This window comes from Peromyscus leucopus, chromosome 12, assembly GCF_004664715.2.
Source record: "Peromyscus leucopus breed LL Stock chromosome 12, UCI_PerLeu_2.1, whole genome shotgun sequence".
NCBI lineage: Eukaryota > Metazoa > Chordata > Mammalia > Rodentia > Cricetidae > Peromyscus > Peromyscus leucopus.
Genome location: NC_051073.1, coordinates 6,313,799 through 6,340,415, shown reverse-complemented (window position 1 = coordinate 6,340,415; position 26,617 = coordinate 6,313,799). Strand labels below are relative to the sequence as shown.

Sequence of the window (26,617 nt, the reverse complement as noted above, 5' to 3'; positions counted from 1 at the left end):
CACCAACCTTCATAGCCTAAGAGACTTGAACAAACATCAGGGTTTTGTTGTTGTTGTTGTTGTTTGTTTGTTTTTGTTTTTTCTTAAGAGCTCAAAGCTGAGTCCTTGGGGTTATCCCAGCCCCTTAAAGTAGGCAGAGAGGCTACTGGATTCTCCCAGTGCAACTGAGAAAGCTTGCAATTACAAATCCTCTCTCTTCCCTTTGAGAAGTCATTCTTCTACCATCTAAAACTGTCTCTTAGAAATGCGAACACCGAAACCCTGCAAGAAGAATTCTTCTAGCATCTAGAAATATCTCTTTGAAATGCAAACATAAGACTCTGTTGGGTTGCACCTTGCAGGTCTGAGTCACATATCTGGAAATTTTTTTCTCCTTCAGAGCACGGACCACATGGACCCTCCCTTCCCTGTTCGTAAATTTCCGCTTGGTTTATCTGCTACTCAGGAAAATACACTGGTGACTAAATCCAGGATTTCATTACTAAGCATATTCTACCATCAACACTGGAAAATATAGTTTTAACATGGATTGTAGTCAGTCGGTTATATTTGGGGAGAACAGGAGAAATACCACATCTTTAGATAGTAGTTAATATGGTCAGCTTGACAGGATCTAGGCTCCCATAGCTGACAAGCCTCTGGGCATGTCTGTGGGGGATCACCTGGATTGGGTTAAAAGAGAGGGAAAGACATGCTCTAAAAGGGCGGCACCATTCCCTGGGCTGGATTCCAGATGGAGCAAACAGAGAAGACCAACGAGCACACGCCTCCAGCCCTATGTGCTTCCCGGCTGGGAGCTCTCTGGCCAGCCTAGACAAAACCCTTCCTTCCCTGAGTGGCTTTTGTCAGGGATTCAGTTCCGTTAACAGTGCAGGTAACTAGCACATCAGACACGCAGGCTGGGTGTCCGGTTGTTGATCCATCTGCCCCAACCTCCCCCTCCGGTGTCAACTTCCACCAGAGCGAGGCTTTTCAAATGAAAACGCCCATTCCCTTGTAGAGTACTTTCTGCTTAGCCTGGTCCTGGTCCTGTGCACCAGATTCGGAGCTCTCTCAAAAGGAGCAGGATTGATCTGATTCTGTTCTCACAACCCGTGAGGAGCCCCTGTAGTGTCACGTGATGGCTTACCTCCGAACAAGTCTTTTTTTTTTTTTTTTTTTTTTTCTTTGTGTAATGGTTTGTGATTCTAATTATAGTGTGTCCTTTAGGGGCCTCATAGATTTAAATTAGACAATAGACTCGAAGTGCCTAGAACAAAGGTTTGTTACTTTCTCTGAAAAAAAAAAAAAAATGCTTCCCTTGTTGGCACAACCAAGTCTGCTTTCGCCTGCACGCTAACACTGTCTACTTCATCTCCACAGAGAAGCATTAGGAGATCTGAAGCTAGACTTCTTGGGTTCAAATATCCACCTGCCACTGCAGTTGATGCCAGCAGCACGGGGAGGAGTTGAGGTGGGGAGCACGGGTGAGCACTTTCCCTTCCCACAGCCTTGTCCAGGGCTCGGTGCGTGCCTCCCCACCCAGCACGCCGGTTCAGGAACCACTGGTTAGAAAAGAATTACCCCAAATACGATGCAGTCCCCCCTGGAGGAACGCTAAGTCTGGGGGGGGGGAACAAAAACAAAAACACACAAACTGGGGGCCCGTTGACCCCAGCTGTAGAGAACAGCAAGTCGACATTCAGCGAATGCAGCCGAGGATGAAGATGCACCGCGGCATGGACCAGGGACCCCAGGCCGCATCACACCTGTGGACCACCCTTAGGGGTCCACTTTGGATTTCTGCAACGGCCTCATTACCCTGCACGACTTGCCTAATGCCAGGGCGCCTGCGCTTGGTGATACACGCACCTTGACCCCAGAAGGGATCTAGCTGCGCGTCTCACGGTAGCCTAGACCCACTGCGCCTGCGCATCAAGAGGTGACCGCCACGACTGCGCTTGCGTGCGGAGCGGTGCATTTCGGGAGATGTAGTTTTTCCCTACGGGATTGTGGGAATCGTGGTTTGTCAGCACCGGGCCAGGAGGCCCAGCCGCCTTGAGTTGTAAGTGTGTGATTGACTCTCTGGGGCGCTGGGGATCCCTCAGCCACCCCGTGTTTGTGCTTCTGCCCGATGGCACTTGCTGGCCGCGGCCACACAATGCATGGGAACCCATGCCTTGCTCTGGGGACGAAGGGAGGCAGAGATGGGGCCTCTATTTCGCCCCTTAGTGGAGCGCGTGTGTTGGGGATGGGGGCCAAACTGGCGACCCCGTTACCCAGGAATAGCAAAGCCCCCTTTGGTCCTGTGGCGCGAGGGATCCAGTTTGCACGGGAGCACAGGAGCCAAAGTTGTGCAAATGAGGTGTGCGGTTCCAGCGAGTGGAGAGGTTCACCATGGCTCTGGTTTCTCAGAGGATCCCCCAGAGTACTGAGATTTATCGTTTGGGCCGCCCGGGTTGGGTGGGCGTGGGTTTCCTGAAAACCAAGGCCTGTGCAGAGGGGGCTGAGTGAGGCCCAAGCGTCCCCGGCAACCGAGCCCACCCAGGCTTTAAATGGTTGGGTGAGCAGTTGAAGAGAAAGGGGTGGAGACTGAGTGAGAACAGCTTCAGGAAGCTCCCATGGCTGCTCAGGCTGAGATAGGCATGCCCTTGACTTCCTCAGGCCTGCCAAGAAGCAAATGCGAGCACTGTATTGCCCATGTTGTTTTAATTGGCCTAATCAAAATGAGTGCATAGCTTTTTTGTTTCTAGAAAAACAACAACAACAACAACAAAACCTAGCAAACCGGGGGGTGTGGGGGAGAGATACTTTGCAACAGAGATCAAAACTACTAGCAGTTTTATCTGAGCCATTCTGTAATTGTTGAGGGTTAAGCTAAGCCTGCCTGGGTCCCAGGGTTTCGTGTATTTTAGTGCCCTCCAGCTGTCCCCACCGTGGTGGTTTCGTTCTATCCCTCCGATGGCAGCTGCCCCGTGTTTCCGTGCGGGATCGGGAGTACACGGTATCAAAGCGGACAGCTCACTGTTGCATTTAGCTTTCTTGGTTGTCTCGTTTGCAGAAGGCTTGCAAGCTGCCGCGAGAATGTCTGCTTTGGCGCCTGTCATTTAAAGCAGTGGGTGACCAGGGTCGTTTGCTCTCTTCTCTTCATCCAGTCCACGCTGTGACCACTGCAGATTCCCTTTTTCCTTTACTCCTTCCTCCTCTTTTCTCTCCTCTCTTTCCTCTTCTCCTTTGGCAGGATCCCCTGAATCCGAGACTGGGAGAACTCTTTCTCTAGCCTTCGATGACCTTGAACTCTGATCCTCCTGCCTCTAACTCCCAATGCTAGGACTAGAGGTATGAACCACGCCTGGTTTATGAGTTATTGGTGTTGAACCTAGAGCTGTGTGCATGCTAGGTCAGCACTCTATGGCCGAGCCACACCAGCCCTGGTTCCTTCTGGGAGACTTTCCTTTTAACCTTCTAATTGCCAGGCTGTTTACCATAGGTTCTCTTGACATCAGCTCCAGAGTGGGAGACTCACTCTTTCGACCCTGATATTACAAAAGGCTCAGGAGGTTAATGGCTTTCCCAGGTCATATACCCAGTCGTTAGTGCCACCTGGAGTAGAGTCCTGACCTTCTCCCTGCCCTTACTCTTTATCCCGTGCCTGGCTGTCCTGTCCTGACCACATCCTGCCCTGGTGCTGTGTGTTATCTGGAGAACCATTAGCAAATAGAGAGAGATTATCAGAACAGTAATACTTGACATTGATTTAGTGTTTTCTCTGTGTTACTCGTGGTTCTTCGTGATTACTGGCCAACTTCTGAAGGAGAATTTACTGATGAAGGAGGCTTGAGAGGCCGAGTACCCTGACCAAGGTCACATTGCTACTAAGTGTATTGTGTTTGCCAGACTTCCAGGCCCCTGGGGATTGTTTTTCATTTATTTCCTCTTGTAAGCTTCATGGGCCTATTTGTTTTCCTTGACCTAAGCCTGTGCACATCAGTCCACATAGGTAATTTGTGGGAAAGAGTTAATCGCTGAATATATATGTATACAACTCAATTAAGAAGGAATTATACAAATAAAATGGAAAAGAACTTAAATATTTCATTTTAATATACAGCACAGCTAATCCCTAAAATTCCTAGAGATTCACAGTATAAATTCTGGCAGCAGGTTGCCCAGAACCCGTTTTTTTCCCCACTGTAGGTCAGACTCTGCTGCTCCTTAACGGCGAATGCGTGAAGGTAGTGAGCACCTTCAGCCACGCTATCACATTTAAACAGAGCTTTGAATTAGACCTTATGGTTTATCTGACTTTGCACAAGCCAAGAGGAAAACGTGGTTATCTTGTGCCAATAGCTAGCTGGTTTTCACGGTCTATAGCCTTGAATAGATTGAGGTCTGAATTTTATATATTAAATACTTTTGTAATTGAAAATTTTTTTCTAAACCATCTCCCATGAGGTTTACCTAAGGAAGCCTGTTCAAAAGGCCTGTGAAATTTCCTGTTGCTTTTCTATTTCTGATCCAAGTTCATGTGAAGGAAAGTACCCCTGCCCCATGATTGGGAAACTCTCTACCTGTGTCCGGGTGGCCTGCTGAAGAGCTTCGGATCTGACTGACTGAATTTATTGCAGGCAGGGAAGGGAAACCTGAGAGCCAGTTTGGCTGGGGCTACACTCTCTGCTCTCTCAACAAAACTAGCAGGGGTCCCCCCTCCCCCATAGGGAGCTGCATGCACTTCACTTTGTTTGTTTGTTTTTTTTTGTTTTTTTGTTTTTTCGAGACAGGGTTTCTCTGTGTAGCTTTGCACCTTTCCTGGATCTCGCTCTGTAGACCAGGCTGGCCTTGAACTCACAGAGATCCACCTGCCTCTGCCTCCCGAGTGCTGGGATTAAAGGTGTGTGCCACCACCGCCCGGCTCCACACTTCACTTTAAACAGAGGCTTATGGACACTCCAAACTGTAGATTTCTAGCAAGCCTCAGAAACTCCTGTTTGGTGACCAAACATATCCTGAAACTGGGGAACATGGCCAGATCCAATATATACTGGTTTTTGGTGCATGCACAGTAAGGCGAACTATGACCTCAAAGTGAACATTTGGGGGGAAAAAATCCCTATTTGCCCTCTTTTGGCAATGCCTAATTGGGTGTATATAGGATTAAAATCAAATGCATTGTGTGTGAAAGGATGTGAACTAAAGCTTACATAACCCAAGCTTATCAATTAGAACCAAAAAACAAAACAAAAACAAAACAAAAAAACCCTATACCTTGCCCCTAGCAATCAGCTCCCACCCCCTCTTGCACCCACAAAAGGAGGCCATGGGCAGTGACCAGTTGCTCTTGTCCACTTCAGCTCAGGTAGTCCATTGGCCTCTTGTAGAGCATCTGTACTGTACTATGCTTCTGGATAAAGTTCCTCATCACTTTTCTATCTGTGTGCTTTTTATTTTATTTATTTATTATTATTATTATTATTATTATTATTATTATTTTTTGGTTTTTCGAGACAGGGTTTCTCTGTGTAGCTTTGCGCCTTTCCTGGCCTGCCTCTGCTTCCCGAGTGCTGGGATTAAAGGCATGCGCCACCGCCCGGCTATGTGTGCTTTTTAATAAGAGGCCAAGAACCTGGAGACACCCATTTGAGACAGAGACCTCTGGGACCAGATGGGTTCAGATTCCAGTCACACCCAGAAGAGCTGCGGGCGTTACTTAAACCTTATTTCTTCTCCCTTTAAAGTCGACATAGTACATCATAGGCTAGTTGACTTAATTCATCGAAGCACATTAGCACAGACTGGCACGGTAGAGCCAAGCTGTCGATAACCCGCTAGAAAGTCAAGTTCAGAAATAGTAGGGCCATCTGGCTGACACAGTGTGCAGGCTCTTAAGCAGACCTCAAGTGTTCTGGCTATGGGGCAGGCGTCATATCCTAAGAATGAGACGGGTGGCCCTGGAGAACGTCTGTTCTCTAGCCGCCTCTGCACGGTCACATGCTGTACATCGCCTTCACTCTACAGAAGGATTTTATGTATACATTAGCTGTCTTGTTAGGACAGGTTTTCTCTCTCATTCATTCTTTCCCTCTAGATAATTTTTTTTTAAAGCCAGGATGCGCACAGGTGACACTCGCAAGGACCTTCACCAGCTTGCCTTTGAGTCAGGAGATGGAGGGGGCACTTGTGAGTGTGGGCATTAGGTGCACAGAGGAACGGAATGGGAACAGATGTCTCAGGAGCAGCACTGTGCAGGAAGTCTGGAGAGCAGCCCGGAAGAGCTCTGGGTCATCCCCTCACCACTGCTCACGTGCCCGTCTCTGTCAAAGGTGAGGCTTCCTAAGGTGGTCTGCCTTGAAGCTCTAGATCGATGTGTTTCTTCTCTCTCCTTTCCCCAGGTCAGAGCTTCCAGCTGCCTCTCATGCTGGCATCTACGAGTTTCATTGGTCAGAAGTGAACTCACAGCTGGCCCGCCATGAACTGGAAGGTGAGAGTAGTTTTAAAATGTAACAGTTTTTGTTTGTTTTGTTTCTGCCTTTCCACATGTATCAGTCACACAAGTGGAACGCCTGAGTTGATCAGCTGGTTGATTTGCAGCTCATGGGGTCTGGAAATTCCAGCCTTGCTGTGGCCGGACCTCTGGTGGGGTAACAGATGGCATGGGCAGAGATAGAAATACCTGTCACTCCCGGGACCAGTAAACGGGGTGGACGAAGAAACCAGAGTCCCACAGCCCCTCTGCAGACAGTGACCTGGGACCTCCCCTAAAGCCTCTCCCTGAAGGCTCACTGCACTTGGAACAAGCCTTTAACACATGCTACAATAACAGCATTCACGATGGTAAAAAATTAACAGTAGCAATGCTGTACCAGATTTAGTATTTGTTAAATCTGTTCTTCAACAATTTCGAGAACGGGTATGACACACCCACTCCCAGCCTGCCTTATCTCTTTCCAATCCAGTCAGCTTGCTTCCCTCCTCCCAGATCCCATGGTCACATCCATGTCTTTTTCTTTTGTTCTGTGGCTTGCCGAGTTTTACCGGGGCTGTCTGTCACTGTGGGTTTGGAGCCTGGGGAAATGAAGCATGGTTTTTTTTTTTTTTTTGTAAAGTAGACAAAATGTAATCACATTCAATGTATTGAGTTAAAACTTGTAAATTTGCATTTGTTCTCCAGACTTCTGAGGCAGGCGAGGTCTTTCTTTGAGTCTGCCTCCTCTGACTTGGGATCAAGCTCACTTTTCTCTCAGAAACCAGGCCTTTAAAGCTTCACTTCACATTTCACATTTTGTTTCTTTCAAGTGGATGCAATGGTTGAATGTTGGTGCCTCTCAGATTTGTATGTTGCATTTCTGAGGCCAGGATGATGGTATTTAGAGATGGAGTCTGTGGGCGGTGATTATGTTGCAAGGGTAGAGCCCTCATGAATGGGGCTAGTACCCTGGGTGGCTGATCTCAGCTGGCACCTCAGGAGACAGGCCTCTAGCTTGCCCGTGGGGATTAGCTTGAGTAGGTTAGTTGTGGTGGGAAGACCCGCCCACTGCGGGTAACACCATTCCCTGAGCTGGGTCCTGGACTTGAACTGACTACAAGCATTCATTGTTTTCCTGATTATGGATACAGTGTGACCAGCTGCCTCCTGCTCCTGTTATCATAACTCCCCTACCATGATGGACTGTACCCCGGAACTGCAAACCACAGTCAGCACCCCCTTCCTTGTTAGGGTGTTTGCTCTTGTTGGGGTGTTGTCACAGCAACAGAAAAGAAGCAGGAACACATGAGTGCCCTTATAAAACAGATCCCAAAGGGCTTCCTGGCCTCTTCTGCTGTGTGAGAATACATCCCAGAAGGAGCCCCCCATTAGCATATGACCACAGTGTATTATATCAGACTGCAGCCTCCAGATGTCCATTTATAACTGATACACAAGCCTGAGTTGATGACAGTCTGTACAAAACTTCAAATTTCTGCCGGGCGGTGGTGGCTCACGCCTTTAATCCCAGCACTCGGGCAGAGGCAGTGGATCTCTGTGAGTTTGAGGCCAGCCTGGTCTACAGAGCGAGGTCCAGGACATTGAGAGCTACACAGAGAAACCCTGTCTTAGGAAAACAACAAACAAACACTTGAAATTTTCACGGTCCTCTTCCATCATCTCATACAGTTGTTTTTCCAAGAGCATTGTTTTTTTCCTAGCCACACGTAAGTCTCTCGAGGAATTCAACTCAGTTTTCATGGAAACCACCTTGAGAAAAAAGCCATAAATTACTCATTGTACCAAGGACAAGTTGAACTGACTGGAAATAGATGCAAAAGATTCCTATAAAATGTTAGATTTAGAGCTCTGTTAGAGCAGAGGTTGAAGGGTAGGCAGAGCAGAGCCTGCCGGCTGGCTGCATTCACCAGACTCTGGGCAGCAGCATCCTTAGGGGAAAGGTGAGGATTGGATTAAATGCCTGAAACCCTCGAGGTGAGGGGGAGCTTGCCTAACCCAACAGCTGCGTGGTCAGGGCTGGTGTGCGCCTGCCGTCCAGGAGGCTTGACTGCACAGGGAGGTGGAGGTGGACGCATCTGAGGAGGCTTGCTGGTCAGCCAGCCTAGCCAAAACTGAGCTGAGTTCCACGTTCAGTGAAGAGTGAAAGAAAAACAGTCAGTCCTCATGCACACACGAGCAAGTGCACCAGCACATGCAACACACACACACACACACACACACACACACACACACACACACTAGGAGTTGATATCACCCATCCCAGCACATGCAACACACACACACACACACACACACACACACACACACACACACACACACACAAGAGTTGATATCACCCATCCCAGCACACAGACACATAGACACACACACACACACACACACACACACACACACACACACGAGTTGATATCACCCATCACACACAGCACAACACACACACAGACACACACACACACACACACACACACACACACACACACACACACACACACACTAGATCTCACCCACCCAGCAGTGGTCATTCCCCTGCTCCAGCTCTGCATATTTTGAAAGAGAAAAGAAAATCAGAGGGAAACTGAGGCCAGCTGAAGCCACTGCCCAAGAAGGGGCAGGCAAGAGGGCCCACTCCTCAGCCCTCCAGTGCTCTGCCCTCTGCTGGCATTGCCCTCCCTCTCTCCCTCTGAGCCTGGAGAGTCTTGCCTCTCCAGTCTCTATAAAAAGAAAATAAATAACGAAAGCACTCAACCTGTGCCTGTTAGTTGTGTTTCCTTTTCAGTCTGTTTCCTAACTTCCTGGAGAGATAACATGTTCCCGCCCTTACTTGTGCCCTGGGCGGTGACGTGGGCGTCGTCTTACTAGGACGGCAGGGTGTATCCAGAGAAAAGAGAAATCCTGTTCAGATTGGTTTCAGCCAGCCTGGAACAGCCTGGAGAACCTCAGGAGGTTTCTGTGGCAATGCCGTCCATTCACCGACGGCTAGTTTGTGAACCGGGAGTCTTGCCCTTGGAATGTGAACCTCCAGGAAGAAGCCTGGGAGGATTATGGGAAGCAGGGAAGTTAGCCGACAGGGCTCAGGAGGAACCACATGACAGGCAGCCTCAGCCCTTCCTGTTGTCAGGGTGACTGTCCCTCACTGTCCTTAGTGTCAACTTCCAGATCCCCCATTGCTCCTAAGCTGTTGGATCTCTACTCTCAGGTGACTTAGCGGTTGAAAGTAGACACAGTTACTTTATTATAGTTAATTTAAGTTAATTAACTTAATTATAGTTAAATTAAGCAATTTCAATATTGATCTTCTCCCTGTCCATTGTATTCATGTATTATTCTATCACAGGGCGACCTTCCTCAGGGATCCTTAGATATCCATACCTGATGGTTAAATAGTTTCTAATCCAGTTGAGTTGTTGCTGACTTGCATGACTTAATTGTAAAACGGATTCGGGTAGGAGGGTGTGGTATGTGTTACCCGGAAATGTATCGATGGGAGAGTCAGGCCTCTGAAGAGTGGGAGTGGGGTCCTGGTGGTCAATTTCTTATCTGTCCATCTGCTAAATATAAAATCCACGACCAAGAGTGAACCACAGAGGACCTAGACACAATTGGAGGGACACAGATGTGTATAAACTGGAATCAGGATCAGGAGACTGGTTTCCATCTAACCCTGGCCATCTGTCCGGCCCCTTAGACTAGCTTTCTTACACAGCCCAGGCCTGCCTATCAAGGGATGGTGCCGCCCACAGTGGGCTGAGCCCTCCTCCATCAATTAACCATCAAGACAACCCCATGGACATGTCCACAGGCCCATCTGGACTAGGCAATCCTCCGATCTAGGCTTTCCTCTCAGGTGACTGCAGGTTGTGTCAAGTCTTTGGTGAAGCTAACTAGGATACCAGTGTGGCCCAAGCTCCTAGCCTCTGTTTGAAACATTGTAGGTGCTCAGTAACGTTTGTGGGATGAAGGAGTCCGTCTGAGACTCCTCACGTGACTGCTAGAGCAATCAGCATGTGTCTTTCTCCCTTGAGGTCCTTGAACACGTGCCCCTGCTGCTGTATATCTTGGCAGCAAAGACCCTGATCCTCTGCCTGGCCTTCGCGGGAGTGAAGATGTACCAAAGGAAAAGCCTGGAAGCGAAACTGCAAGCCGAGAAGAAGAAGCGGTCGGAGAAGAAAGAGAACTGAGGAGATAGCAGAGGTACCCGGCTTTGTAAGCGGAACCTATCCAGAGCGCTACAGTGCCCAACAAGGGTGTGGTGCCCTGAGATCTCAGCATCTCTCTCTGCAGGGCTGCAAGAGGGCGCGTGGTCCCCATAGACAGGGTGCAGAGCCCGGCTCTCTGCCCGCACTGCTGACCTTTTGCAGAGTATCAGTCCGCTGCTCCAAGCTTGTTGCGCTTCTTAACGGCAGTGTGTGCGTGTGTGCGTGCATGCGTGCGCGGTGGGTGGGTAGGTAGGGGCGGGGCTCAGAACCCTGACTTAGCTGCAGACTTGTGCTCCAGAGAAGCCCAGGTACTAAAAACTGCAAAGCAGTGGTGCATGAATGTGCTGACCTGCATGGCGGCGGCGGAGAGAGAGACTCACAGGTCCTAGGAACCCTGTTAGGTGAGGTCCGACTCCCTGGTGGCAAATAATCCCTTCGCAGTCGGACCGTAATCTGGCCACACCTCATTTGCCCCTCTCCCCAGTCCACTTCCACAGTGGTGATGAAAGTTCCTCCCGAGGAGGCGTGGAGCTTGTGCGTTGCTGTAGCTGGTGCCTCTTGGGGTGCTTGGAATGGGGCGGGAAGGGCCCTGGAGCATGCTGGGGGCCGGTCAGGACTCCAGGCTCCGGAAGCTACCCTTAAGGCCTTGTCAGAGATAGACCATGATAGTTGACTGTCATGTACAGATCTGTTTCTTCACTTATCAAACTGGACTCTAGGCCTCTCAGGATTCAAATATGGTGAGCAAGGATTCTAGATTCTAGATTACAGTTCCAGAATCCGGCTGCAGAGCAGAATTTCCTACACACGGATGCTGTGTTGCTTGTTGAGAATACAGATTCTCAGGTTCCCGCCTCAGGAAAGGGCACGATGTCCCCGGTTCAGTCTGGGCAGTGTTTCATTTGAAAACCCACCTGGGGACTTTTAGTCTGCTCAGCTCCAGGTCACCGAGGGGACCAATGAACTGGCTTCACAGCGTTGCCCCCACCCCACGCCATGCCATGCTGCTTTTGAAAGTAGGCGTCCCCTCGGGCTGTTGGGAGTAGAGCAGGCGTCTTAGTGGCGGAGGCGAGACCAGAGCACTAAGGGGTGATTTGGGGCTGGGCATTTTACTGCACATTTCATGCATGGCTGCATTCCTCAGCCCCCACGGACAACTCTTTGAGGTGACACCAGTCCGAAAGAACAGTGGGAAGCAGAGCTGGCAACTGAACTGCCCTACTCACCCCCAAACTGTGTCATCTCCCCACAAAAATGAGACCGGAGGAGCGCGGTCCTGCCACCGCTCGCTGGTCCTCAGTGAGTGGAGACTTCTGCAGGCGGAAGAACCCGCCCCCCTGGAACCCTTGCCTTTCAAAAATTGTCTTAGTGATTGAAATGCAAAAATAAGCAGGAAGTGTGCGGCCCCAGTGCTAGTCGGAGGAGAGGGAGTGGAAATGCTGAGGACAGACATTTAGTTGAAATGCTGGTTGGGTTAATGTTGCAGGCAGAGCCATGATTCTGGTTACCCAAGAAGCTGGAAAGATGGGGTGTGACGTCAGCATCTGTTATGCCCCACTTTTCCATTGAGCCCGAGCCAAACTGTGGGTGTGCACAGTCCACGTAGAACTGATGGGGAGATGGCCTTTCAGGATAGCAGCTTGTCCCGAGCCTGCTTTTTAAGAAAAGAATCTTCAGAGAGAAAGAAAGCCATGTTGTCCAAAGGCACCGATGAATAGGTCAGGCTGAGTGGCCACCACTGGAGTTGGAATGCTCATGCATTGATGGAATGCTCATGCATTGATGGAATGCTCATGCATTGATGGAATGCTCATGCATTGATGGAATGCTCATGCATTGATGGAATGCTCATGCATTGATGGAACGCTCATGCATTGATGGAATGCTCATGCATTGATGTCATCGGAGTATTCTAAGCAGCGCTGTGTATCCAGCTCCTCCCTCATTGCTGTGGTCTCCCTTCCTTTCTAGATTTTTCTATTTAAATGTCAGCTTGGGCAGACTCCAGCAGAGAAGAGAGAAGAAAGACCTAGCGATCTAGGGATTACCGGATGTCAGAGGACGCGCTTCCAGCCTGGACCTTTAACTTAATGATTAACTGTGTGAATTTTGTATGCTTATAGAAGAACCAGTATTTTGTTACTGAAATAAAGTACATTTCTAAAAAAGGCTGTCTGCGATCTCTTCCTCCCTCACTCCTTCCTTCCCTCCCTCTCCCCTCCCTCTCCCTCCTTCTTCCTTCCCCCTACCCTACACTTTATGGGAGGACTCAGCCCCCCTCTTTTCCCAGGCACATGCCGGTTGTGGAGTTGATAGCAAATCTTGGGTGTATGCGCATGCCTGCCCAGGTCAGGGGTGACACCACTGAGGGGATGGTCCTCAGCGATGACAGCCTCAGTAGAAGCCTCAGCCGGCTTGTCCCCACTCACCACCATGCTCCTTCAGGAGCAGCTTGTTTCCATGGTGACTGTGTGTTTGTCTGTGACAGACCCATGAGAGCTGGCCCCTCCGCTGGTCTGAGAGGGTTTCTGTGGTGAGGGATCACAGTAGCTAGGTCTAGAAAGAGCTACTTGGTGGAGGCATGGTGGCTCACACCTGTAATCCTAGTTCTGGGAGGCTGAAGTAGGAGGACTACCAACACTTAGAGGCTAGCCTGTGCCACACAGTGACTTCCTGACCAGTCTGATGCTTTCCTATCTGAGAGGAGACAAGGCACCTATCAGACTGGGGTCTCGAGGCGTAGTTCTCTTGCCTCAAGGCACCTGAGTGGATTGGAGATGCCGGTACAGAATGACCCTCAGGTCACAAGGGGCAGATGTCAAAACAGGCAAAGGGGTATGCTACCTGAAACTGCCTCAGCCCACGCGGCAGGAGGCTGCTCCAACTTTCGCCCGGCAGCAGCCCCCACCTCTTCTCTGACCGACCCCACTCTGGCCTGGGACTATCCCGGGGCATAGATGGGCAGAGCCCAGGGTTTTAGGTTCTGTGGCTGGGCCTAGATGGTCACACCCTGGACCATAGCCAATTCTCATGCCTCAGTCAGGGCCTCCCTGTAGCCTGCCAGGTGGACCCACTTCATTTCAAACCTCTATGAGCTACTCACTTTGCAGAGTTAGGCCATAACCAGCTCCCAGCATGCCTGACCTCAGACTCAGGGTACTGGACACCCCCTCCCACTCCCACTCATCCACATACCCCCTACGTTCATGACAGAGAGGTCCACTGGCTTTAACCAAGTCATCCCGACCAGCAGGTATTTATCTGAAGCTCACCTTCCTGGGTGTTGGGATCTAAAGCTTACCCTTTAGCTTTGGAAAGCACGTGGCTGCTTGGAACATTCTATAGATGATGACCCAGGGGTTGGTCTTAACCACTGACCACACCCATTACTTTTCTGTGAACAGCATGGAGTTCTGTTATGCACTCTTCTGCCACTAGGGGGTGATGATCAATCACCCCTTGCCCACGTTGATCTTAACTGCATTTGTAAGTGGAGCCTGGGCATCTGTAGCTATGTTTTAAATAGTTGGTTCGGAAGCAGCGGCTGAAGTTGGCAGGCAGACAGGATGGTGTGGCTCACAGCCAGAAGCCCTGTTAGGACCTCAGCCTGAAGCTGGTCCATAACTGAGAAGGCACAGTTGGAAAATAGACAGCCATCTGGGGTGGCTCTCGGTTGTCACAAAGAACACGAAGGGAAACCCATTTTCTCCCCATGAGACATCCTCAGCGTTCCTTGTGCAGATCCCTGTTCACCTCACACGCATCCCTGATCTTGGCTACGCTGGCAAAGGAGGAGAAACTGCTAGAAAGAGAAACAAGCAGACCAGGCCAGAGAACACCTGATCTCCATGTGTCATGCAGTGCATTCGGTGGCCAGCCGCTTCACATCGTGCACCCACGTGATGACATTTGTCCCTTATGGTGACCTTGGAAAAAAATGGTTAAGTGGCTTCCCACACTCTGACTGAGGAGGCAGAGATGGGTGCAATGTATTTCAGAAACCACAGAGCCCTGGCTGTGCTCAAACTCCATGGAAGGAAACAGATGTTCAGCCACTGGTTCCCAAGGACTTCCATGAGCCTTCATGGTCCTGCCTCCCCTGGCTTCATTGTGTCCATGTTCCAGAGGTTTGCTCAGCACAGGATTAGTGCCAGGCTCAGGGTTCAGTGGTGGGAGGTGTTCAGACATGACTGTGGGGAACCCTCTCTCTGCAGTCAGAAGTATGTAAATGGCCGAGGTGGGTCAGGCTGTCTCCTGTCAGGATGGGAACCAGCCTCTTTACGAGAGCTTTCTTGTGGCTCCAGCTGTGGAAGAAGTCTGGAACTGGCCAGGTCCACGTGGCTTCAGGACCTAGAGATGAGAGGTGGGAAGTCCATGGCTTGAAGCTTCCGCCCCATCCCCAGGGTCTATGGTGTCTTCCTTTAGTGAGGCCTCTTTAAACCCTTTTATTGCCGTTCTGTAATGTGGACATAGAAGGATATAGTTATTTTGTGACCTGAGAGTTAGTATTAGTTATTAAGGTTGGAATGAATATGTTTTCCAGTGGCCAGCCACCAAGGGAGATTGGAGTACTTGGTACATCGCAGCTAATTAAATGGCTGACAAGGCTTCTGGCTTTATTGTCAGTTAATGAATTCTGACACATGGAAATCTATAAGCATATCTATCCATATTTCCACTACAGCACAGTCATGACCTTTGTTCTGATCTGTGTTGACCAAGGCCTGGAGCTTAATCCAAAATACGACCTTCTGGTTTTTGTTATTTTTTTTTAAACGCTGGGTGAGCCGTACACGGGTCTGCCTCTGCCTAGATGCCCCCCTCCCTTAGCGCTTCCTGCTCCTCCTCTCTGTGCTCTTCCAAATGTTCTGCAGTAATGTCGCAGCACAGGCCCAGCCTCTGAGCTCTCATTCACAAACTCACGTCTTGCTGAGTCTGGGGGCTGCTCCACCGCTGAATCCGGACTTCCTAGAGCACTCAGACTTGTTTTTCCTGGCAATCCTGAGCTGTTGTGAAACACATAGAAGGTACCAGAATATGTGATGAGTATGTACTGATGACCTCAAAGAAAGGGAGCAGAAGCTTCCTCAAGACCATAAATGCCTCCCCAGTCCATCCTCTCCCTTCTCTCATGGCAAGCACCATAAATGCCTCCCCAGTCCATCCTCTCCCTTCTCCTATGTCAACACCATAAATGCCTACCCCAGTCTATCTTCTCCCTTCCCCCTTGGCATACTCCTAAGGTGTTTTGTTTCTATAATCCTGAGTTTTTGTGTTTGATTTTTTTTTTCAAGACAGGGTCTCTCTGTGTAGTCCTGGCTGTCCTGTAAGTTGCTGTGTAGACCAGGCTGGCCTCGAACTCAGAGATTTGCCTATCTCTGCCTCCTGAGTGCTAGAATTAAAGGCATGTGCCACCACTGCCTGGATAATAATCCTGAGTTTTACATATCTATAGTACCACCAACTTAAAGACTCATGTCCCAGCTCTCCTTGTGACCAAGTTTGACTAATCAAGTTTGAGCACATTAGGACTTCCTGATGAGTTCATTTAAAGGAAGGAGATGCACTAGAGAGCTGTGTCAGGGGTTAAGAGCACTGGCTGCTCTTTCAGAGGACTAAGGTTTGGTTCCTAGCACCCACATGGGAGAGCACAACAGTCTGGAAGACCAGTCCCAGGAGATCTAATGCCCTCTTGCCTCCGTGCATACCAGACACGTGGTACATGCATGTAAGTGTAGATAAAACGCTCACACACAGAAGAGAACTTATTTCCTTAAAAGCTGATATAAGGGCTGAAGAGCTGACTTGTAAGAGTTACACAGGCATGAGTAGCCTGGTTCAAATCCTCATCACCTACATAAAAAGCCATGTAGGTAGAGTTTTTTTTTTTTTTGGTCAGTACTGATGGTCAGCTCTGTCCTGCCAGCTACTCCCAAATAACCACACAGAGACTTATTATTATTTATAAATGCTCAGCCAATAGCTTAGGCTTGTTATTAACTAGCTCTTTTTTGAGATTTATTTATTATGCATGCAGTGTTCTGCCTGCATGTATACCTGCAGGCTGGAAGAAGGCACCAGATCTCACAGGGCAGAGAGAGAGAGAGAGAGAGAGAGAGAGAGAGAAGAGCAAGTCATCCAGTGTCCCCCTTCCTCTGGGTGCATGTGGATGTGCAATCTGCCCGTACACATGTGCACACACCACATCCACACACATCCACAAGAGTGGATGAGATGGGCCACCATATAAATAACTGTAAAGCACTGGCCTGGTCTTCTCAAGGCTCTGGGTTCCGTCCCTAGAACTGCAAATAGTAAATGAAAAGGAGATGAGATGTGCCTGGCGGTGGTGCACACATTTAATCCCAGCACTCGGGAGGCAGAGCCTGGTGGATCTCTGTGAGTTGGAGGCCAGCCTGGTCTACAGAGTGAGTTCCAGGACAGCTAAGGCTGTTACACAAAGAAACCTTGTCTTGAAAAATCAAAAGAAAGAAAGAGATGAGTCGAGCCCTGTGTCCCTCCTTCCTCGTTTGCCTGCTGGAATGCTAATGCAATGGCTCACTCGTCAGCCATTTTGAACTATGAGGTAGCTCTGAGGCCCAAACCAAGTCTGAGATAATGGAGCTATGAGGAAGTCCTTACGGGTGTCATGGCAGGCAGGGAACCGTCTGCAAAGAGGTGAGATTGAAAACTCAGTTCAGCCTGACTTAGCCTGGATCCAGCTGCAGGAGTCTAATGTTGGATCTTAGATGAGTCTAACTCACCTAAGCAGTTTATTGCCAGCATATTTAAGCACAACAGAATTCTGGGAAAGTCCAGGTTTGCAGGAAACAACCATTCCAGTTCCAGGTGCACAATAAAGTTTAAAGTGTGACTACACAGAGACTCTTTACAAAGCACATGTGACCATGAAGACAGGTTCTATAGTGTAAGGGCCTAGGCTCCAGTGTTGTCTCTGAGAGAGAGAGCGTAGGATCAGCAGGGTCTAAAGTACCTGTGACATCCCCCTAAGAATGGTCCTTTTTACTGAGAGCTAAAGATAAAGGTCTAATAGGGAAGAGTCTGGGATAAATGTCCCCGAGGTTTGGGTGAGGTTGCCCTACAGATAACAAAGGTCACAAGGCTGTTAACAGCCTCCACTCCCAGCTTTCTGGGTGGAATGCAGGTATTTTACCCTCCATTGAAGAGACAGTCCTGTGTGTTTAGCATTCCTGTTTTCTGCTGTGGGATGTTCTGTATGGCAAATGCATTGCTCTGATTGGTTAATAAATAAAACACTGATCGGCCAGTAGTCAGGCAGGAGGAAGTATAGGCGGGACAAGGAGGAGAAGAATTCTGGGAAGTGGAAGGCTGAGTCAGAGACACTGCCAGCCGCCACCATGACAAACAGCATGTGAAGATGCTGGTAAGCCACGAACCACGTGGCAAGGTATAGATTTATAGAAATGGGTTAATTTAAGATATAAGAACAGTTAGCAAGAAGCCTGCCATGGCCATACAGTTTGTAAGCAATATAAGTCTCTGTGTTTACTTGGTTGGGTCTGAGCGGCTGTGGGACTGGTGGGTGACAGAGATTTGTCCTGACTGTGGGCCAGGCAGGAAAACTCTAGCTATAGGTTTCCCTAGTGATTTGTGGGTAAAAAGACCTTTGTTCTCACAACAGAGCTGGGCCCTGGGCCCTGGTGCCTGAGGGCCATTGTGCTCCATGGACGGTCCCCTTGGCACTTCTTACTTCGATGGGTGAGAGGATGCACCTGACAGTCAGGTGACATCTTTGTGGGTTCCTGGCCCAACCTAATGCCATGAAGAGACTGACACAGGGACTTCCTTGTAGGAAGACTTGGATTCTGGTTTCTCATCATCTGGTCACTGGCAGTGTATGTGTCTAGGTGTCAGTCACCAACCCAGTCATGTCTGTGTTTGTAAATGAGCCTAAAGGTCATTGCCCTGGACATAGTAGTTGTCTGAACCAAGCAAAACTGAATATGGAAAGAAGAGTTGCCATGCACAAAAAAAAAAAAAAATCACACATGGAAGAAGTATGTACCATTTGTGGGACTGTCCAACTGGATTGGCACTCTAGAGGCAATGGGCAAAGGCTCTATTTGCATATTATGTTGCTTACTTTTCTCCTGCTGGGATAAAATGCCTGACAGGGGGACCCTAAAGGAGGAAAGATGGACTTGGATTCAGGTATAGTCCAAGTAGGACATGGTCTTGGTAGGACACGACAGAACAGCTGTCTTTTGGTGGCAGGAGCTGGTAGAAATGGCTGTACCACAAGGAAGGAAGGACTGGAGGCAGGACGGAGGAGGGGCTTGTTAGACCCACGGCTTCCCAAACAGTGCCACCAGTTGGGGACCAGGTATCAAAACACAGGATATGCCAGGTGGGGTGATATCTAAACGACCACATTTATTCACACTGGTTCTAAGACAGCATGGTTTTCTAGACCACCATGTTCTGGGATATCTCCTCTGGTCCATGGGAAGAAGGGGGGGGGGGAGCGGATAGTTATCAGAAGCAGAAAAGCCAGAGAGTGTGGGATTGTCCATCAGCCCACCCTCAGGAGAGACTAACACCACCAACACCACAAATGCTACTCTAGAGGACATGTCTGTGGTGATGTGGCTCAACCCTGCACTGGTGTGTGTGCTGGTGTGTGCACTGGTGTATGGCGCTGTCCACTATTACCTTCATTGGGCTCTTCCCAGAGAGATTCTGAGCTGTGTTGTCCAGCCTCCCTGTCCCACCTCCACAAGGATAAACTTGTGACTCCCATCACCTACTGTAGATGGTCATAAATGCCAGGGGACAAAGTTGACTCCTCAAATAACCGAAGGAAATGAAGACGGAGACATTAGTTTAACTGTGACCTCAGCCATGACACGGGCTTCATTTTGAGCTCTCAGGAAGGGCTAGGCGTCTATGGTGGCTTCAGCACACAGGACTCCATTTTAAGGCCCTCAACCCATTTTCCTGATGAGTTGATTGGGCCTCAGGGAAGCCAAGCAGCTTTTGCAAGGTCTCGGATTCCCACAGGGGCCCCTGGTCCCAAGGTCAGTGTGGCCTCTGATTTTCTGCTTTCGTTTCTGTGTGTATCACAAACACACGTTTCACAATTGTGAGTCTGGGGTTGCGTTACCAAACTGCACATTAAGGTTCCCCGCTGAGGGCACTGGTTACGCTGAACTCTCTTCTGCTTGCTCGTCTCAGCATTAAACAAAGCTGCAAAGCAACAGAGCTCCAGGCTGCTGTGTAGATGAGAAACACTCCCACTCACTTATTTGTCATCTGATGCCCACAGGATGTGCAATTGCTTTGCTTAGTTATTGTTTGTTTGTTTGTATTTATTTTGCACTGTAAACTCACGAGGCTTTGACGGTGTCCTGCCTCCCCTCAATTTTGGGCTGAAATACATTTTGTTGTGGTGTGTAGCTGATGCTGGGTGGTACCTGTGCTGCTTTTCTTAGAGGATGTAAATGAGGAGTTGAGCATGCTTTAAGTGGTGCATGGTGGACAAGCTTGTCCTTATGACCTGACTACCTTAGGGACTTGGCTCACCCCTCAGCTTCCGTGTTTGTCAAAGGGAAGAGTGATAGCAGCTGCCTGGCAGGTCATCTCGGACAAGAGGCAGTGTGGGTAGTGATGTAGTAAACAAGGCAATGTGGGTAGTATTGTGGTAAATAAGGCATTGTGGGTAGAGACGTGGTAAACAAGGTATTGTGGGTAGTGATGTGGTAGACGAGGCAGTGTGATAGTGAACTGTGAACTGTATATGAATCTTAGCTCTGTGCACAGCAGCCCCTCCCACAGGTTTGTGCCCCAGGTTTCCACATCTGTAAAATGTAGACACAGTCATCCCTACATTGCATCTGCTGTGATGTTAAGTGAACTAACCCATGCAGTAGCTGGCCCATGTAGACATGGACACATCAAGTGCAAGGAGAGTTGACACCAGAGTCCACGGTTCTTATCACCCTAGAACTCTGGGTAGTGTGAGATCAATATCATCAATATAGTCAAAGGGCAGCCCCACTTACAGCCCTGAACTCAGGCGTGTGTCACTTGCGTCTGCACAGTGACAGCTAAAGAGACCAAGGAAGTCTAAAGGCTAGTCATGCTGACTGCTCCCAAGGAATCTAAACCTCAGAGTACTTGTGAAGTAGAGAAAAGACCACACAAGTGTGCTACACAGAGTTGGTTTGGCAGCTTAATTGCCAAAGAGAAACGGTGTGTTTAAGGAGCAGAGTAAGGGGTCATTGACAGCTTCGCGGCCCTGGTTGACCAGAGCATTCAGGTCCTGCTTTCCAGAGCTGTGTCTTCTTCCGTGGAAAAGAGTCTTTGCGTATGTGGTCAGTGAAGGACGCTAGGATGTGAAGATCGTGTCAAATGGACTCTAAGTACAGAGACGGGGGGAGATTTGACCCAGGCGAGAAGAAAGTGACGAGGCCACTAGCCAAGGGCAAGCCAGCCACCAGAAACTGTGGAGCCAGCCGTCTGTGGCACATCTGTGGAGCCGTCTGTGGCACATCTGTGGAGCCGTCTGTGGCACATCTGTGGAGCCGTCTGTGGCACATCTGTGGAGCCGTCTGTGGCACATCTGTGGAGCCGTCTGTGGCACATCTGTGGAGCCGTCTGTGGCACATCTGTGGAACCGTCTGTGGCACATCTGTGGGTTGTATCTGTGGAGCCGTCTGTGGCACATCTGTGGAGCCGTCTGTGGCACATCTGTGGAGCCGTCTGTGGCACATCTGTGGAGCCGTCTGTGGCACATCTGTGGAGCCGTCTGTGGCACATCTGTGGAGCCGTCTGTGGCACATCTGTGGAGCCGTCTGTGGCACATCTGTGGAGCTGGCATCTGTGAGCCGTCTGTGGCACATCTGTGGAGCCGTCTGTGGCACATCTGTGGAGCCGTCTGTGGCACATCTGTGGAGCCGTCTGTGGCACATCTGTGGAGCCGTCTGTGACAGTCTTCCCCAGAGCCCCAGAGCCCCAAGCAGTGTGGCCGTGCTATTTACAGCTTGATTCAGATCAGTGTAACTGATGTCTGGCTCCCTATGCCCAGAACAGGAAAGAATAAGCTGCCACTCCCAGCCACCAAATTTGGAGTCATTTGTTACAGCAGTCACCAGAAACCCATACAGCACAGTGTAAAAGTTGGATCTGCAACAGGTGGAACTTTGTAGGTGCCCATGGTTGGCAGCTTGGGGTGTGACCCCCTTAGATAAGATGTATGTTAAGATTCCCTTTCCCAAATTGAAAAGTCTGCTGAACCCACCACTTGTGACTGAAGGACACTGAAGCCCTCAACACCTCTTTTCACCCCACAGCCTCTTTCTGAATAGCACAAGAAGGTTCTAGAAAGAATAAAGCCGGGCTGGAGAAATGGCTTAGAGGTTAAGAGCACCGACTGCTCTTCCAGAGGTCCTGAGTTCAATTCCCAGCAACCACATGTTGGCTCACAACCATCTTAATAAGGTCTGGTGCCTCTTCTGTCATACATGCTGTATACATAATAAATAAATAAATCTTAAAAAAAAAAAAAAAAGAATAAAGCCAAGCCAAGACCATGAAGCCTTCTGTGTCTGGCAAAAACCTGGCTTCATGGCTTCATCTGCAGTTAAGTCTGATGAGAGTCAGCTGGAAACTTTCACAAGCTATTTTTCAATAGACTATCTTTAGAGCTTTTTTTTTTTTTTTTAAAGGTTCGGCAAAACTGAACACAAAGAGCAGAGTTCCCACGCCCTCTTTGCCCCTGCCTCGGGGCTTTCCATACTTGCCCATGTTGGTCATTATTTTATGCACCTCAGGGTGATTCCTTCTGTTGTAAAGTTATTGCTTGAACATATACAAGAAGAATGAATTTGGTGATGGGTTCCACAGGGGACAGGCTTTTTCTGTAACAAACATGCCACCACCAATCCTTCTGGCTCACAGCAGGCACCCTGAGTTGGAACAGGGTGTTGGACCAACTGCAGGAGGCTCAGCTGAGAGTCCTGAGGTAAACCATGGCAGCCTCGTACCCTCCTGATGGGATTCTTGCAGGTTGGCTATGTGGGTTCCATAGTGACCCCTCTCATGCCACCCATTTACCTAAGACCTGTTGGACCATGTGGTGTCTCCCTGGCCCCCTCTGGTGGACCACCCACTTGCCTTAGACATATGGTGGGGTTTGACCTGTGCAGGGGCCGCTCACCCACCACCACCTCACAGAAGAATAGCATCTACTTGGCCATCTGATCATGTCTCTTGCTCATAGCAAGGTAGATCTTCCTGGATTATTTTGGCTGAAGATTATTGGCTTAGTATTTAATTTTGAGTGTTTTTTTTTTTAATAACTACATACTGGGTTCTCTTTTTTTTCTTAAACCTAAATTTTGACCAAACATCCTTTAATTTTGCTCACCACTACAGTCCTCTGGGCTTGAGTCTTCCCTATCCTCCCTGTGAACATGGTCCTTAAGGTAGCTATCACAAGATGAGAGCTGAGACCACCCCTGTAACTATCAACAAACTTTAATGGCGCCTCTGGGAACCACAGGATCTTGCCAGCACCCCCAGGAACCTCTTAGTCCAGGCAACATTCCTGTGAGTTTACTCCTGAGGTGTCTGTGGTGACCGAGGGCCAGAATCAAACTCCACAGTCAGCAGTAAAGAGCATCCGGCTGGTCTCTTCGTGGAGGAGACGCCCTTAGGAAAACTTCCCCAGATAGTAATTCTCCCACCTCCGCACTTTGCTGGTCAGGGCCTTCCACTTGCTCAGGCTGACCTTTTCGATCCCTTTGCTAATTAAGTCGCTGAAAAGTATGTACTGGTACGCGTAGACGTTGTCGACAGACTGCAGACAAAACTCTTTCCTGTTGTTGATGATGAACCATTTCATAGAAGACCAGGCAGAGTCTAAGGGGTTCAGGTAGTTATAGAGGGAGGGCAGAGAGATTAGTTCATGGCCATAGGACTTGGCCACTCCCGGAGAACACACGATGCTGGTTAGGTTAATGCTTGCTGGGGCACAGGCCTGGGCGCCCCCCTCCTTGTCGGCCTTTGGTTTCATCTCGTCTTGTTGCCTCCGTCCTTTGACCACGATGGCGCACTTCCCGTAGGCCTTCTTCACAACGTCACAGAACTCAAAGAAGAGGCTGTCTTCCGGTTTGATGCACAGGTCGTCTCTTAAGAACATCCGGTATTTCCAAGGCACCCACCCTTGACTGCCTCCGGCATGCAGAATACACCAGGTTGGAGTGTTCATGTAATAGCTATCACTAAAATCTTCCCCAGTGACAAGAGTTTCTGGGATCTCAGTTTCCCCAAAATACACAGTCTTATATCCATCATATTGCAGAGTCCTCAGAGTGTTCAGATACTGGAGACACTGTTTCCTCCTGACGCTGTCAAATTGAGTTCTGATGACAATGTTCTTCAGAAGAGAGTTTGTCAAGCGAGCCATGGGGCTCCCCAAGTGGCTTACATCTCCCCATTGGGGGGTTCTGGAAGGAGCAGGATGATGACCTCATAAAGGGCTTGCTCACAACTGTACCAGCGCCGCAGCTACCCTTCAGACACAAAGCATCATGAGCCTTGTGCTCAGAACACCAACCACGGAAAAGGCCACTCGACATCCCTCTGGAATAGATCTTTTTGTGGTGGCCAAGTTTCTGGCTCCTTTCCGTGTGGATATCAGGATAGATATCATGCTCATCCATCCGTTTCAGAGGTATTTACTGATTGTGCTGTGTGCCAAGGGATAGCCACGATGTGTTCAGGGAAGCCTGGAGTGTGAGTGTTGTGTGCCTGTGTACATGCGGAAATTGTGCCACCTGCCTGCCCACTTTGACAGTTGTTTTCCTAGATGGCAGAGAGTGAAAGACACAAGCTGTATGTCTGTCCCTCTTAGGGGCTGCCAATACTTGAGCCGATTCAGCACATTCTGAGAAGCATTTGATTTGTTATAGCTTTTTGAGACAAAGTCTTGCTATGTAGCCCTAAGTGGCACAGTATTTGACCCAAGCTGGCCTTTTACTTTTAGCAATCCTCCTGCCTCGGCTATTTAATTTCTGGGATTACAGATATGCACCCCCATGTTCAGCAGCACTTCATTTTATACTTGGGGAAAATGACGGTTTGCCTCACTTTCTCTCTACTTTTTAAAATTTCCTTTGTGTTTTCTTGTCCTTTAATCAAAGCAAAGGTGCTTCATAAATGTGCTGAGTGGGTCCTCCAAATGACAGTGTGGGCAAAAAGACTTGTCTGGTCATTTGCTTCTCTGTCAAATGACTGGGAATCTCCTCTTCCCTGACCCCGATCCCCCGGAGTTTTCTTGGACTCAGGCAAACCCAGACTATCACCATAGCCAAGTTCACAAGCAGCATATGGTTACCAGACATTCCCCCTAGAGGCCACAGGCAGCAGCTTCAGGTTAGTAATTGTCTTGTGGCCGTCTTCTCTGGAGACGTTCCTTTAGCCGCGGAAAACACGTTAAAGATCAAATTTGATACAGATACCAAGTGTGTGACCAGAACTGAACTGGTGATGGTGTGCCATAGTTCCCCTGTTCAGAAACTGCGCCTGTTCCCTTCCTACCCGAAGGCACCCAACAGGCCACAATGGCCATGCAATGTCACTTTGACATAAACTTCTGTTTCTCTTATGAGAAGTTACAGATGTGAGAAACTTGTTAAAAGTATGGGAGAACATACATGGGTGTTGTTTTGACAGGTATGCACATTTAATTACATTTCACATAGAAATTACAGGAGAATAAACACTAAACTGATTACTTAGCAGAAGGAGAGAATGGAGGAAAAAACAGGATATCCATATCTCATGAATACATCCTGCTCTCTAGATTTATTCAGCGTTAGCAGTTATGCATGATTATATTCAAATTGCAATTTAAACCACAAAACAAAACAAAAACTAGCACGAAAGTATCTAAATAATACAAATGACGTCAATTGATAAACTAAGGTGTTTTTTTGTTGTTGTTGTCTTGTTTTGTTTTTTTACCGTGTCGGTAACAAAATCTCACAAACCAAAATGGCATGGCTGCCACAAAAACAGTCCTGTAGACTAATGGGACAGAAGAGGGGACCCGGAAGTAAACCACACAGCCACAACCCGCTGATTTTCAACTTTAAAAGTGCCCAAAACATATTGGCAAAAAGACACATAGTGTTGGAAAACTGATATCCACATGCAGAAGAATGAGTTGGTCCTGTCTAAAGGTCACTCCGTAAGACCTGAAATCTTGAAATGAGTAAAGAAAAGCAGTTGAAGCTACAGATTCGGGTAATGACGTCACTGGCTCAGGAATTAACAAATGAGATTGTGTGAAATTAAAAAGCTCTTGCAGAGCAAAGAAAGCAGGAGAAAATCTACACTGGGGATTAATATCTAGAATGTATCAAAGACTCAAGAAATTAACCACTAAAAGATTATCAGATTAATAACTTGAACAGATAGCTCTCAAAAGAAGGATTACAAATGTCTATTAAATTATGAAAAATGTTCAGCATTCTTAGCCACTAGGAAAATGCAAATCAAAACCACATTGACACCAGGCAGTGGTGGCACACACCTTTAATCCCAGCATTTGGGAGGCAGAGGCAGGTGGATCTTTGTGAGTTCGAGGCCAGCCAGAGAAACCTTGTCTCAAAGAACTAAAAGAACAAAGCCAAACCACATCGACAGTCTAGCTCATCAAGGTCAAGGTGGCTATCATAAAAAACAACAACAACAAACAGCAAAACAAGTATGAAGAAAAGGAATCCTTCCAAACTGTTAACTGTGGTATTGTATTCCCCCAAATATTGTGCATGCTAATAAACTTATCTGGGGTCAGAGACAGAGCAGCCACAATATTAAACATAAAGGATAGGCAGTGGTAGCACATGCCTTTAATCCTAGCATTCCAGAGGCAGAAATCCATGTGTTCAAGGATACAGACAGGCATGGT

The 26,617-nt window shown here is 48.6% G+C and overlaps 2 protein-coding genes and 1 long non-coding RNA gene across 5 annotated transcripts; 1 reads left to right on the top strand and 2 right to left on the bottom strand.

Annotated features, from left to right (window-relative positions):
* The first annotated feature begins 1,944 nt into the window (after window positions 1-1,944).
* On the top strand, window positions 1,945-12,830 carry Smim11a (small integral membrane protein 11A). 3 transcript variants are annotated; one of them, XM_028877072.2, is made up of 4 exons: window positions 1,945-2,044; window positions 6,369-6,457; window positions 10,486-10,654; window positions 12,631-12,830. In XM_028877072.2, exons 2-3 carry the CDS (start codon window positions 6,446-6,448, stop codon window positions 10,639-10,641), a joined length of 168 nt encoding a protein of 55 aa, XP_028732905.1. In that variant the 5' UTR covers window positions 1,945-2,044; window positions 6,369-6,445; the 3' UTR covers window positions 10,642-10,654; window positions 12,631-12,830. The 3 variants fall into 3 exon arrangements, with proteins under 3 accessions (XP_028732905.1, XP_028732906.1, XP_028732907.1); XM_028877073.2 differs by having other exon boundaries at window positions 10,486-10,666; XM_028877074.2 differs by lacking the exon at window positions 12,631-12,830 and adding an exon at window positions 12,146-12,335.
* A 1,794-nt stretch (window positions 12,831-14,624) lies between these two features.
* On the bottom strand, window positions 14,625-15,958 carry LOC119088778. The gene is made up of 2 exons (XR_005092502.1): window positions 15,583-15,958; window positions 14,625-15,115 (listed from the first exon to the last, which is right to left on the bottom strand). It is a non-coding gene; the product is annotated as an uncharacterized LOC119088778 (long non-coding RNA).
* A 7,202-nt stretch (window positions 15,959-23,160) lies between these two features.
* Fam243a (family with sequence similarity 243 member A) lies at window positions 23,161-26,198 on the bottom strand. Its single transcript, XM_028877019.2, has one exon. It carries the CDS (start codon window positions 24,107-24,109, stop codon window positions 23,354-23,356), a length of 756 nt encoding a protein of 251 aa, XP_028732852.1. The 5' UTR covers window positions 24,110-26,198; the 3' UTR covers window positions 23,161-23,353.
* Between the last annotated feature and the right edge of the window lie 419 nt (window positions 26,199-26,617).

Excerpts from the sequence above, each read along its gene's own strand:
- Fam243a (XM_028877019.2), bottom strand. The coding sequence starts at position 24,109 with ATGGCTCGCTTGACAAACTCTCTTCTGAAGAACATTGTCATCAGAACT.